This window comes from Ciona intestinalis, chromosome 9, assembly GCF_000224145.3.
Source record: "Ciona intestinalis chromosome 9, KH, whole genome shotgun sequence".
In the NCBI taxonomy this organism is placed as follows: domain Eukaryota; kingdom Metazoa; phylum Chordata; class Ascidiacea; order Phlebobranchia; family Cionidae; genus Ciona; species Ciona intestinalis.
The window spans coordinates 3,045,152-3,060,483 of NC_020174.2; the positions used below are offsets into that span (position 1 = coordinate 3,045,152).

The following is a 15,332-nucleotide window of genomic DNA, read 5'->3' on the forward strand; positions in this document are numbered from 1 at the left end:
GGAAAGTATCATTTTGGACTCGTTGCTGTTCAGGATAATATCGAGCTGAACTTTCAAATCAAGAACATGAGGTAGTTAAACACATGGTATAGGCTATTTATTAATATTACAACTTAAACAAGCATGAATGTAACTTACTTTATCCTCGCGTGGACGGAAAAACGACAGTCGTTATAACATGGGTGTTCTGTTTCATACACCTTGGGCCAAGGGAAATTTTTTATGTGTGGCTGATAATTTGGACAACCTATCAGTGACCACTGGGTTGGAGCAATTGGCGTTAAGTGTCTTGCTCAAGGACACATACGCCCACACTGGTAGCAGCGAAAAGCCTTGCACCCATTACCTCTGGGTTAAAGGAAGTTACTTTGCCATGGCGCGGACACTTGTTAGTTGTAATATTATTGGGCGTGTATGGACCTAAACCTTTTTTTTGCTTTTACAGTAGTTTATTATATATTAATAAAACTGCTACATTTTGGCATTTTAGCATAACGCTATTCAAAATAAATATAAATTAACAAAAAACAATGTTGAGCCCTATTGAAAATAACAACACAGAGAAGCAGTTTGTGATAATAACTATGCAATTAAGATAATTTAGAGGTTCTAGTTATATGCGTCAATGCATGGGTGCTTAAATTTAACTTTTTATCATTCTAGTTCAGAGATGAGCACCAGTTTTTCATGGGATGTCCCTCCACCTTTTACCATCATCCCACAATCAGGAAACTTGTCCCCAAAATCTTCATGTACGCTCAAGGCAAGCTTCTCACCTAAATCTGCTCAAGTTTTCCATTCATGTGTGGTTTGCATTTATGGAGAAAACAAAGTTAAAAAGATGAATATGGAAGGCATTGGTAAGAAGGTTTTTTAAAACTGTTTTCATAACTTGTAGGATGTGTGTCTGGTAGCTAAACGGAACTTATTTACCCTCGCGTTCTGGGGCAAGGACAGTCCTTATAAAATGGGTGTTTTGTTTCATACACCTCATGCCCGCTAATGGTCTACCATGTATGTAACTTCTATACTCTCGCAGGGTGGGGCAAGGACAGTGTTTAAAACACGGGTGTTCTGTTTCATACATTTGTGCCTGCTTTTAAGTAACCACCTATATAGCTTTGTAAGAGGAATTTTTTAGTTTTTTGTATGGGTGACAATTTGTACAACCATTACTAACCATTCGGTCGGAGCAATTATTGTTAAGTGTCTTGCCCAAATATACACATGATCACACTGGTAAGCTATGCTAACTATTCTTTTTTGCATGGATTATCGCATGACATTATTGTGACAAGCCATTTTGCTTTGTTTCCACACTATCCTGTTTTTTTTTTGCGCCAAGTTTTTTAGAGTTGTAATAATATTTTAAATGAATATTAAAACTATTTTTTTTGTAAAGTATAGTTATTCTGGTAAAAAAACGGATTTAGGAAAACAACAGCATAAAGGAAATCTCTTGCATTAGATCTATACATATCAATAATATAAATAATAATTTTTCTTTGTGTCTTCGATTACGGTAGCGAAGATTCAGAAATATTTTAAACGAAAAGACGGAATAACATAACAAAACAACAGTTGTTAAAACATCAGTATAATATTTATGGAAATTAATTAAGTTCTTCATTTTAGGAAAATATCCTCACTTGTGCATTGAATGTAAAGATGGAAATGATGGTTCAGTCGACATTGATTTTGGACAAGTTAATATTTATCATGAAATGGAGAAATATGTTGTTGTTCATAATTTATCAAGTGGTATGTTTGAAGTTTATTAGCATTTAGAGGGTCTATTTTTTCTATCAAAATCAACAGTTTAAATTTTAAAAGCAATTTGGGAAATGAAGGTTTTAACACAGGTGTTCTGTTTCATTCACTTCGTGCCTGCTAACGAGTTCGAATGTATGTAACTTTGTTGGTGTATTTTTTCTGTACAAGTATGGCTGACAATTTAGACAACCCATTAGTGACCACTGGGTTGGAGCAATTTAGACAACCCATTAGTGACCACTGGGTTGGAGCAATTTAGACAACCCATTAGTGCCGTTATGCTAGTTATGCTATGTTTTATAGTGAAAGCTGCATTTAAAGTGAATCGGTTAAACAACTCATTGGGGTTGGATAATTCCTTCCACTGCAAGATTGATGGGGGGTGCGTTCCTCCAATGGGAAATACACAAATCCCGGTAATTCATTGTTTAAGTTTAACAGCAAATTTTATTTGTATATTGATGATAGATATATAGTAAAGTGGGAAAAGATGGGACACCTTATTATTCCATTCTCGCTTCAAATTTGGTAGTAAACAAAGAAAATTCAAATATTTATAAAACTGTATCCTCACGCCTCCCATAGACCGTTGCTAATTGTGTAAAACATGATCAGGATATTTGGATACACTGTACTAAAGGTGTCCCATCTATCTTCACCCTATTATATTTTGTTACAAATATTTTTGAGATAAAATAAGATTTTAGATGTCGTTACGCAAATTTTTGTTTCTATTAGAAGTTTAACTTCAAAAAAGTGGCTCGTTTGTCTGCTAGGTGTAGCGACCACGCTTAGTTTCTTTCAATAAAAGTAAATATGTTTAAACGGTTAGCGTTTTTTAACAACTGTTGTTTTGTCGCTATATCCTGTCTTTTCAATTAAAATATTTATAAATCGTCGCCACCACAAATAAAGAGACATATAAAGTTATGATACTATTATTATTAAATATATATTATATTATTTCAAAAATTCTTGCCAAATAAAGAGTTTTTACTATTTTTTTAATTTAGATAAAATTTCAACCGAAATTAGCTGGGCAAACAAGCACTGGTTATTTTGAAGTGTGTGCTGTTGGTGATATAAGCAAGTCAACATTAAAATGCACAGGCGCTTGTCTCGGTATGTAGTTAAAAAGGAATATAAAATTATTTGTAAAATTGAAATATACATCTGGTGGTGTCAAACAAATGTAGAACTTCTATTAATTTAAAAATAATTTAAATTTTTTTTTAATAGTTATACTATTTTTCCAGTTCACACATGTTCATTCTACAAATGCCTATAAATGATAAAACAAATACCTGAGCTTTTAAACAAACTTTTGGCATCATAGATTTAAATTAAAGAAGTATCTGTACTCAGAATTTCCGGGCAAACTATTTTTCAGAACCTATTTTTCAGGGCCAATTGTAACAATCAGTACTTCAATGATAAGTTTCGGTGTAGTGAACCCTGGATGTACTGTTGTCAGATCATTTAAAATAACAAATGCATCTCACTGTGAAGCTTATTACCAGGTATCCTTCTTTTGGTCTAAAATTGAAAACCAAAATTTGCACACATAAGGACTAGCCAGAATAGGTTTTTGTGTCATATTTGTTTTGTCTGTTACTAAGCTTAGGTGATTAGAGGGATATTACCATTTCAATGTATAATTTTGTTATTTCATTTTATTCTAATCATCTAAACCAGACATAATGGGTTCAAGGCTCTTCGCTGCTTACTAATCAGTTGTCTAAAATAACAGCCACACAAAAAATAATCACCCACAAAGTAACATACTTAGTAACTCATTAGCTGGCATGAGGTGTATGAAACAGAACACTTCTGTTATAACGACTGTTGTTTTCGGGCCAGGCTAGGATAAAGTTACTTTCGATCATCGTGCCAGTTTACGAGTTTCATTCGTTTTTCTGGTCAAACTTGGTCAAAATATTTTCTAAATGAGACCAGTTAGATATAGAGGCACTGTAATAGGGGGAAAATTTTACAACTTCTTAACCCACTCACTATTTACTTTATATCATTCTAGATTCTTCTAGACACCGAGTATGGTGTATTTACTGCTGATGAAAACAATGGCAACATCTCAGCTTCAGAATCCCATACGATTGTTCTTCGTTTCTGCCCCCAACATTCAATTAACTATTACCGGAAAGTGGTCATTCTTGTCCATGATCAGGTAACTTTATTATTGAATTATAAACGAACTAAACGATCACCTTCACAAAACTAGCATGCAAGGACAATAACATATAGTAAGGTGGGGGAAGATGGGGCAACTTTTCATTCTATTTTCTCATACCAATTGTTAGTTAACAAAGAACATTCTAAAAATAATAAACCCGCATCCTCAAGATTCTAACAAAGCGCAATTAATTGTTTAAAGCATGATCAGGATATTTAGATATTGTGTGCAAAAGGTGTTGGGTGAGGTCCAGCAGCATGGCACTCTATGAGTCCTAGAATTTTGGCCGTAGTAGCCCCATTACCTTAATATAGTACGTGCTTTTTTTCAATGCGGTCGAGGTTCCGCTTTGTGGCACTCTATGTGTTCTAGGGTTTAGGCCAGAATCAGCCCATTGCCCCAACATTGCATGTGCTTTTTCTATTAAATATGATTAGGTCCCGCAGCGTAGTACGCCGTAGGTCTTAGCTCCTAAGACTTAGGTCATACACAACCAATTAGTGTTGTAGTAGAACCTGTTTTGAATTCTTTATACTTTTAGTATATTAATATACCTTATTACAGGAGCCATTATTCCTTCAATTACTTGGTACAAGTCATGATGAAATTAACAAACCACCATTGTTGAAACCAAGTCATATTCATCGATACCAAACCCACGTATCTCGTGGTTTAACCTTCATTCCACCAGATGTTCTTCACCAACAATACAGGTTTGTTAAACTGGATGAGAGCAAACATTGGTATATAACTGTCACTAATGGGTTGTCAAAATTATCAGCCACACATACAAAAAAATGGAGGGTAAAGCTAGTTACATCAACACAAGTCTGTTGAATGAATGTAACTTGCTTTATCCCCACATGGCGACAGTTGGTATAACACAGGTGGTTCGTTTCCTAGTAAAAAAAAATTGGGTTTGCTGAGCCTGTAAAGCAGGAAAAATTAGAAAAGAAAAAGAACTAATGTGCCCAATATTTTTCCTCAAATACAACTTTGTTGAGATTTGGAGTGCATGAATCACCTCTAGGCTATGGTTCCTATTCTAAAACACTATGTTTTTTGATAAAAAAATATGTTTTTTAAAATACTGTGTTTTTTTATTACAAAAAATTATGTTTTTTGAAAAAAACTATGTTTTTTGTTTCTTCAGAGAAGGGAAAATAGTTAAAGATTCCGATGGATGTTTTAACTTTTCCAATGAAGAAGAAAGTTCATCAAATGTTGCTCTGAATTCCATGGATGAATATTTTGACGATGGCCACACCACTTGTGTCACTGTAAGATGTTTTTAATATAAAAAACTATAAGTGTTATATTAATATCTCCTCAGTGCAGACGAGGTTATGAGAGTTTTTGCACTGAGTGCGAAAAATTTCTTGTTAAAAATGTGCGCATTTAAATGTGCGACCTAAACAATGTGCTTGAAAATGTGCACTTTTTTAACGAGCAAACTTCTTTGCACATTGTGCGAAAAACTTCTGTTGCCCTAGTGCGTTGTCTAAATTGTCAACCATACAGAAAAAAACAATCACCCATAAAGTACATTAGTGGTAACTCATAAGCTGCCACAGCCCACAAGGTGTATGAAACAGAACACTTGTGTTATAACTTATAACGACTGTGTTTTCAGGCCACTCGAGGATAAATTAGTTGCATACATGTTAACTTGTAAGCTGGCACAAGGTGTATAAAACAGAACACCCATGTTATAACACCTGCCCTTGCCTCGCCATGTGAGGATAAACAAGTTAAATTCATTTTTGTCAAGAGTAATTCTAATTATTTTTTATTCTATATCAGCATAATCCACCACACGTATCATTGGACAAAATTTCCATTTTTCTTGGACAAGTTCAGTTTAATAAAGATGAAGAAGTTGCTTGTCATGCCATTGTGAAACTAACCAATCACACCCGGGGTAACGTCACAGCTGTATGGGTGGCAGGTAAAGAATTAAATTCATATTTTATAAAAATTTAACTTTATTTGTCTCTTTGGCCATTTTCTTCTAGTAATTAAAAGTTTGTAATTAAACAAATAGTTTTTTGCCACTAATGCAGCCATTTTTAATTTTTTTTTCTACTTGAATAAGAGACTGACAATGCCATTTAGGCGAAATATATTTCTCAATTACCACTAGTGGTTGGACTTTTTTATTTTTGTTGGTTACGTTTTCGTATCACCAGTTCATTAATGTATTTTACTATACTATACAAGAATCGTTCAACTATATGAACATCAGATCACGGTCAGATTCGCGGAATTTATTAAGTCATTTTTAAACAATTATTAATATTAATGACTTTATTTATCCCTTCGATTACAGCAGCGAAGATTTAGAAATATTTTAAACGAAAAGACAAGATTTAGCGGCAAAAAAAGTTGTTAAAACACGCTTAGAGTTAAAAACATATTTACATTTAATTTGAAGAAAATAAGCGTGGTCGCTACACTTGGCAGACAAACGAGCCATTTATGTTTAGTTATTATCAAGTTAAACTTCTAATAGAAACAAAAGTTTGCGTGAAAGCATTTTACTTAACCAAGCGTTTCCACAGATCAAAACAAAATTTTTGGTGTTTCCTCTTCTTCATGCGATGTGCCCGCTATGAAATCAACTGATTTTCGAATTCATTTTAAACCAACCGCTCCAAACCAGTTCTATGGCACTCAACTGGAATGTTACGTGTTTTATAAGGTTGGTAGGTAGCATATTAATCTAAGTCTAAAAACATTGATTCAAACAAGAAGTGGGAAAAAGAAATAAAAAAAAAAAGAATAACCAAAAATACTTGCAAAAAAACTTGTCATTCACTTTTTTTCGTCATTCATGTTATTCACTTCTTTATTTTTTTTCGTCATTCCTTTTTTTCTTTTTCTCATCATTTATGTCATTCCCCTTTAAGTTTGTTTTCGTCATTCACTTTTTTATTTTTTCGTCTTTATGTCTAAATTTATTTTTCGTCATTCACTTTTTTTTCACATTCATGTCATTTACTTCTATATCTATTATCAGTGTCAAAGGGATTATCGTTTAGTTGACGAGACAGTTGTTTGTCCACCATGGTTGTTAACGCTTGATGTTTCCGCTCACACCTTCACTGGCAACAATGAAACTTTTATTCCCGAAATTGAGCTTTGTACAAATAAAGTGGTAAATATTGTGTTTTTTTTGTGCATTAATTCAATATTTTTAAATCAGTAAGCTATAAATGAACATTTTCTAACCTTGACATTAAAAATCAAACCAACTGTAAAGGTACTTTAAGTATTTTGGTTGACTACCAGAAAATACAAAAATAATAGAATTTAGTTCGCAATAATATGTTTTTAAATGTAAGCGTGTTTTAACAACTGTTGTTTTGTCGCTTTATCCTGTCTTTTCGTTTAAAATATTTATAAATCTTCGCTACCGTAATCGCAGAGACAAATAAAGTTATTATATTTTTATTATTCCCAAATATATTTTTGTAATGAGCAGATGATTAAAAATTCTCTTTTATTTTATTTTCACAGTCATTTCCACCAGTTCCACCAAACCAAAGTTCATATCGAACTATCTTGCTTGAAAAGAAATCCACTGCTCCGATACTTTATCAATATCTTCAGGTAATGTTTCGTTACTTCTGCTACCAGGAGTAATGTAGTCTAACGCCTTGGCAAAGTGGTTAGGGCGCCTGCCTCTAACCCAGGGGTAATGAGTTCAAGGCTTGTCGCTGCCACCATTGTGGGCGTAAATGTTCTTGTTGCTTCAACCCAGTGGCCACTAATGGGCTGTTCAAATCACCGGCTATACATAAAAAAAGGAAAAATCTTTCGCCTAAAAAAGTATAGTCACCCACAAAGTAACATACATGGTAACTCGTAAACTGGCATAAGGTGTATGAACACCTGTGTTATATAACGACTGTCGTTTTCCAGCCATACTAGGATAAAGCATGTTACATTTATTCATTAAATCTAAATCATGTCTTAGCGATTATTTACACATATTGTTTTAGCGATTATTTGCGTGCAGTAAATGTAGGAAATACACTGTGTTTTGTCTCATATGAGCCGCTAAAGAAGATATTAAGGTGATAATTTTTACCTGTGCTTTTCATACCAATTTACTAAACTACATTCTCACAACTGTTTTTAGACATTCAATAAAAGTAATGTTACTTGTTTTTTCTACTTTTGGGGACAAAAAATATACATGACCTACTTTAAGGTTATGTTAATCTGTATTAATATTGATTCAATAAAACAACTGATTTCCTAATTCAATTGTCTGGCGACGTGGCAAACGGTTAGCATGCTGCCTGTAACCCTGCCAGAGGTTATTGTTTCAAAGCTCATCGCTGCCACAATTGTCGGCGTAAACCCGAGGTGTATGAAACAGAACACCTGTGTTATAACGATTGTCGTTTTTCAGCAACGCGAGGATAAAGTAAGTCACATGCATTCCTTTCGTTCATTCAATTAACTATTGCAGAAATCGAATGACGCATTTACTGTGAAACCAACACAAGGCTTGATTCGATCGCGATACAACATTTCAACTTTACGTTACGTTCCACGTGATGCCAATGTTTATAATGGAGATGTTACATTAAGAGTTAATGCAAACCCAACGCATGATCAGGTGATTTACTTTGTTCAGACCAAGTTGTTTTATTTTATCTACTAACTTAAATACTGGTAGATGTGTATACCTTGATAATAATTAAACATAAATAGCTTGTTTTTCTGCTAGGTGTAGCGACCGCGCTTATTTTCTTCCAATTAAATGTAAATATGCTTTTAACTGTAAGCGTGTTTTAACAACTGTTGTTTTGTTGCTATATCCTGTCTTTTTCTTTTAAAGTTTTTCTAAATCTTTGCTACTGTAATCAAGAGACAAATAAAGTTTTCATTATTCTTATTTGTTTATAAATGGCTGCGTTATTGGCATTATTTTATTTGAACACCTGCGTTATAACGACTGTTGTTGCCCCCACATGAGGATAAATAAATTACATTTATTCATTCAATGATTTTTATTATTTTTCACTTATATTCACTCTAAATAATATATTTTTAAAAATATTTAAATGTTTCTGGTAATTTAAAATTATTTGGCATCAAAAATAATTACTATTTAGTATGTTAATATCATATAGAATTTACTTGAATTGTCGGACAGGTATTAGGACTTATTGGCTCTGGTGAACAACCTGCTCTGTTGCTTAGCAACGACGGGGAATTATTCTTCTGTCCTACATGTATTGGCGCGAAGAACGAAGGAAAATATCATGTCCAAAATATAGGTCGGATACCAATTCATTTTAAATGGGTTATGAAAAAAGAGGATGCATCATGTTTATCGGTGTCACCAAATGAAGGAACGATACAACCAAATGAAATACAGGTTAGATTAAGTGACAGAAAGTGTAGCGAGCTTTTTTTTCTGTAAATAAATGCTTTTTTTTGTAAATAAACGCTTTTTTTTTAAATAAATGCTTTTTTTGTAAATAAATGCTTTTTTTTAAATAAATGCTTTTTTTAAAATAAATGCTTTTTTTTGTAATTAAATGTAATAAAATCCAGGATAAATATTAATAACAATTATAAATGATGTTGAAAGTGACCCCGTTATCATAAATACAGACTTAGAGCCTTCTTATTTTATTTTAAACTTTATATTATTATTTTATATTAACATTATTTTAAACAGAAAAAAAAGAGCAGTGCATAGTGACTTTGCGACACCCTAAGAGCACAATATGTTTAAAATGTAGCGACCACGCTTAATTTATTTTGATTAATCGTAAATATGTTTTTAACAGTAAACATGTTTGAAAAGTTGTATTTTTTTCGCTATACCCTGTATTTTTGTTTATGCATTTTTTAATCTTCAATATCTCTTCGAAAGGATTTAATAAAAGTTATTTTTCTATTATTATATTTAATAACTCAAAAGCTCAAAATGTGCTAACGCGGTACATAAGGACCTGTTTCCCTAAAATGTAAATGATCAGTCTTATGCAGTAACGGTTCTAAAATAATATATTCACCCAATATTAATTATTTAAATGATAACTAAAAAACACACAGAATGAAACATAGTAGGAGAGCGCTATGATCCAAGAAATATAGTAGTGTGTGTATTTTTTTATACAAAGTTTTATTTGTGTCTTACATATTCTATACTTTCGTGTTAAACATAAACCTTCGCTTTTGAAACTTTACTTTAAATCCATCAATAAAAGCTTCTTTTTATTTAGTATCATTCATGGTCATTTCAACCAACATCTGTTAAGAAGTTTGTTTTCAAACCTTCATGTTTGGCATGGCATGAAAAGCCTGACGCACTTTCTGTTTATGATCCATCTGCTGCACAGAGATTTATTCTACGTGTGGTTGGGGAGGGAAACCAAGGAGACATCAAGGTAAAAATTCTACTTGTAAAAATAAAAAAGTAGTTTGAATTTGAATGTAACTTACTTTATCTTCACGAAAACCACAGTCGTTATAACATGGGTGCTCTGTTTGGTACACCTCGTGCCTGTTACGAGTTTTCTTGTATGTTACTTTGTAATTTACTTTATTCTGGCGTGGCCGGAAAACGACAGTCGTATAAAACACTGGTGTTGTGTTTCATACACCCCATGCCAGCTTACGAGTTATCGTGTTAACAACTATTGTTTTGCAGTTGATTCCTTTCTCTTATTTCTTTAAATAGTATGATATGATCTTCGCTACCGTTTTTGAAGAAATAAATAAAAAATATAATTGTGTTACTTGTTTTATTACGTTTTTAAAACAATTTCCATTATTTTGATTTTTTTTAATTACAAGTCACAGAGCCATTTTGTCTAAATTTGTCTAAATTTACTTTAATATATTATCAACATCGTTCTATAAATTAAATATTTCAATTTATAATAGTGTGAGAAAAGTCATGTTGATTTTGGATGTGTGATCGCTGGTTCACAACTATCTGAAGGACTTGTTCTATTCAACGACTCACAGTGTGATTTACAATTCAAGCTTCACATTGAACAGTTCGTTAATTGCCAGTATGGAGAAGAACCCAAAGAAAAGTATTTTGATGAATAATATTTTTAGATTATTATTCTTTGTCCGGCGCTGTGGCAAAGTCGTTAGCGTGCCTGCCTTTAACCAAGAGGTAATGGCTTCAAGGCTTCTCGCTGCTACCATTGTGGGCACATGTGTGTACTTAGGCAAGACACTTAACGGGCATTGGTTCAACCCAGTAGTCACTAATGGGTTGTTTAATTTATCAAACACACATAAAAAAAGAAAAAAACTAAAAAAATAAAGCCCTACAAAATAACATACATGGTAACTGGTAAGCTGGCACAAGGTGTATGAAACAGAACACCTGTGTTATAACGACTGCCGTTTTCCGGCCATGCGAGGATAATGCAAGTTACATTCATTCAGATATTTCAGCTAATATCATTTTAAAATTTAATTTACAGTGAGCCAATTGGTTTAACGTTAAGTAAATCAGAAGGAGTGGTTTCTGGTCGTTCAAAAACCTACATCACTGCATCTGCTCATCCTTATAGAAGAGTTCTTTATACTTGGGCACTTTATTATGAACTGTTAAACGCAGAAGGTATTGTTTCCAATGCATTAAAATATACCCAACCCTAAATGGTACCTTACAAATCTATTCTGTTACTAGTGCTACCAGAGATGTTGTAATTAATCTTTTAGAGGTTCACCTGGTATAAAAAACAGAGTGAATGACATATCCTGTTGAAGTCTTGTCAGACAGCTGACAAAACTTCAGAAATACTCTACATTTTTGTTATACCATATAAGCTATTAAAAGATTAATCACAACTTTATGTTGTATTGTGCACCATAAGTACTGTCTCCATATCCTCTGTGCGTGCTTAACAGTAAGAAATTGCAACTTAATGGGCTATCTTTTGAAATATCTCTATTTTTTGTAAAACCCATAGTGACTTGAGTTGGAGAAATTACCTATCCGTATCATGCTTATGAACACACACCTAGATAATATTAATAAAACCTGACTTTGAACCTAGTATTTGCAGAGTCATAGAAACAGAGTAGTCCAACTGCCATCATTATGTTTTCAAAAGCGTTCACTTTTTCAATAGGTTTAACCTATTTGTTTGGTTTTATTAAAATAGGTTACATTTACCTTCTCACAATATTTGCGCAATTTATGCATGTTTTTTATACTTTCCAACTTTTTAACTTCCAAGTTTCTATTCAAATTAATTGAATCTCTTTATAGGGAAAAGTATCAATTCCAACTCTCGTATTTTACTTTGTGAACTATCTGCTGAAGGTGTTTACCCAACGCTGGCTGTCATTGGTATGTATTGCATTTAGAATTAACTACATCCAAACAAAAATAATAATAATAAGAATTTATTTGTCCCTTTAATTACAGTAGCAAAGATTGAAAAATATTTAAATTTAAAAGACAAAATATGGCTACATCCAAACAAAAAAATAATAATATTCTATTTGTCCCTACAATTACAGTAGCGAAGATTGAAAAAAATATTTTAATTATAAAAACAGAATATGGCTATATCCAAGCAAAGAAAATAAAATTAATTTATTTGCTAATTGAGCTACAGTAGCGAAGATTAAAAAGTATTTAAACCATAAAAAACAGAATATAGCGACTTCCAAACAATAATAACAATAAAAATTTATTTGTCTCTTTGGTAACAGTAGCGAAAATTTAGAAACATTTTATACGAAAATACAGGATATAGCCACAAAACAACAGTTGTTAAAACATGCTTACAGTTAAAATTATATTTACATTTAGTTGGAAAAAACATGGTTGCAACACTTAGCAGACAAACAACGAGCCATTTATGGTTAACCCACAACGTGTTGTTGATTATTAACAGATGCTCGATCCTCTGGAAGTGGCTCAAGTGTTGGGAAAACTCAGTTATGGAGGTGGTTTAATGTCGAACATCTCAACTTATGCCTGGATGGTGATCCAGATAAAATGGAGTTGATACATTCAATAAAGACGAGACACAGCCCAGCGCGCCGGCCAAGTGTCCACACAAAGTCAGTTCTTGGATTCAACTTTGGAGCCGCTTCGGTGGATTCCGAACCATGTTACGTTAGTCTCATGGTTAAGAATATGGGCTGCGTTGCCACCAAGTGGTATGTATGACATCTTATTATGTTTCTATGTTATTGAAAATTAGATATAGTAGGGTGGGGGAAAATGGGACACATTTAGCACGTAATATCAAAATAACCTGATCGTGTTTTAAACATTTAACAGCGATCTATGGGAGTTGTGAGGATACAGTTTTATAATTATTTGAATGTTCTTTGTTTACTACCAAATTTGGTGCGAAAATAATAATAATAATAATAAGAACTTTTATTGGTCTCTTCGATAGAATGACAAAGTGTCACATCTTTCCCCACCCTACTATACTATTAAAAATGAAAACACCAGTAATTTTAGCGTGAGTTTGTTTTGTAATATAAAAGGAAGTTTTCCATTTTTGTGGCTGCTATTATTTTATATCATATGGTTGAGAACCTGGGATTTAGGCCAGATTTGGACCATTGCACATTACTGCTATTATAGATAAAAACAACACTAACAAAAGAATTGTTGTCATGCAGTATTAAGAAAAAATCTATAAAATGTTTAGAAAATACGTTGGGGTAACTTATGTATTGATGTTTAGTGCCTGCTCAAAAATACTTACGACTTTGCACATCCGCATTCTGCATTTTATTTTTACTTTCAATTTTTTTACTTATTTTTTTTTATTAAAGAATCTATAAAATGTTTTGTTTAGGCATTTCCTGTTCCCGAAAGACCTTGAAATAGAGATGGGATATTGGGCAGAAACTGGGGAGTTTAATAAAGACGAACTTCATGAGTTGCATATTCAAGATAATCAACTGTTTACAGGTTTCGTGGAATTTAATGTGGCACTGTTTTGTCTGTTATAGAACCATTTTAATTCTGAAGTTTTGTCCCATTTCTAAACTTGAGTCTGAAATTTTTTTAAAATGTAATCGATGCTTGCAAAGTCGTTAGCGCGCCTGCTTCTAACCTGGAGGTAATGGGTTTAAGGCTGGTTGCTGCTACCAATGTGGGCGTATGTGTCCTTGGGCAAGACACGTAACTGCAATTGCTCCAACCCAGTGGTTACTAATCGGTTGTCCAATTTATCAGCCATAAATTAACAAAAATAAAAAAAAATCCCCCCAAAAAATCACCCACAAAGTAACATACTTGGTAACTTGTAAGCTGGCATGAGGTGTATGAAACAGAACACCCATGTTTAACGTCTGTCGTTTTTCGGCCACGCGAGGATAAAGCAAGTTACAGTACATTAACTTTATTCTATTATAAAACCGTTTTAATTATTTTTAGTGAGTCCAAATAATGGAGTCTTGAATGCTGGTGAAGAGAAGGTTATTGTGCTGAGTTACAAACATGACGTTGCTGGAACACACCGGTTGCCTGTGTTACTCAAAATTGAAAACGGACGAGAAATCTTGGTTAGTAATTTAATCATGTTTTCTTCACTGTTTGTTTATAAACGTTCACATAATAATATTTGTGTTTGTATTATAATATTTTCTCTTGGTATATGGTAGTAAAGATTTAGAAATATTTTAAACTAAAAGACAGGATATAGCGACAAAACAACAGTTGTTAAAACACGCTTACAGATAAAAACATATTTACATTTAATTGGAAGAAAATGTTTGGTCGCTACACCTAGCAGACAAATAAGTCATTTATGTTTAAATATTATCAAGTATATATAATAATAATTATATTTTTCCTTTCTGTAGCAAAAATTTAAAAATATTTACGACGAAAAGAGAACAAAATTACAAAACAACAGTGGTTAAAACACATTTACAGTTAAAAATATATTTCAAATTAATTTTAAAAAAGCCTGGTTGCAATATCTAGCCGACAAACAAAAAGCCACTTCTGTTTAAATACAAGAACACTTTGAAAAATTTTTAGTTGAATTTTATTGGAGTTACTGTTGAAGCCAGTCGAAAATATCTTCATTTTCCAGCAACAGAACACACGTTTGCTCCAATTCGTATAGGAGGCCCTGATCCTCCAAAACAAGTAAAAATATTTATATCTTTTTCAATATTTTTAAATGAATGTAACATATTTACCCTCGCGTCGCAGGGCAACTACAGACCTTATAACATGGGTGTTCATACACCTCGTGCCCACTTTGTGGGTGATTATTGTTATGTGTAGTTTTAATTAGGCTTTGTCTCAGTGTAGTTTTGTAGCTTAAATTGTTACCCAAAACTTTATAGGGTAACTAATATATTTGTTAAATTCATTTAAAAAAAA

The 15,332-nt window shown here is 32.8% G+C and overlaps 1 protein-coding gene across 1 annotated transcript; it reads left to right on the forward strand.

The window, feature by feature from the left end:
• The first annotated feature begins 6 nt into the window (after positions 1-6).
• On the forward strand, positions 7-15,255 carry LOC100180110 (cilia- and flagella-associated protein 65-like). Its single transcript, XM_026835949.1, has 23 exons — positions 7-71; positions 664-860; positions 1,636-1,761; positions 2,077-2,189; positions 2,787-2,895; positions 3,178-3,293; positions 3,809-3,958; positions 4,529-4,677; positions 5,118-5,244; positions 5,768-5,912; positions 6,526-6,665; positions 6,984-7,121; positions 7,484-7,576; positions 8,445-8,594; positions 9,135-9,359; positions 10,216-10,380; positions 10,880-11,034; positions 11,437-11,576; positions 12,231-12,311; positions 12,865-13,132; positions 13,789-13,904; positions 14,373-14,500; positions 14,982-15,255. The coding sequence occupies exons 1-23, from the start codon at positions 67-69 to the stop codon at positions 15,231-15,233; spliced, it is 3,288 nt and encodes a 1,095-aa protein (XP_026691750.1). The 5' UTR covers positions 7-66; the 3' UTR covers positions 15,234-15,255.
• The last annotated feature ends 77 nt before the right edge of the window (positions 15,256-15,332 follow it).

What these genes read in the sequence shown, in the direction of transcription:
- LOC100180110 (XM_026835949.1), top strand. An exon ending in TGTTCATAATTTATCAAGTG is followed by an intron (nt 1,762 to 2,076) that starts GTATGTTTGAAG and finishes TATGTTTTATAG; the next exon opens with TGAAAGCTGCATTTAAAGTG. An exon ending in TGGGAAATACACAAATCCCG is followed by an intron (nt 2,190 to 2,786) that starts GTAATTCATTGT and finishes TTTTTAATTTAG; the next exon opens with ATAAAATTTCAACCGAAATT.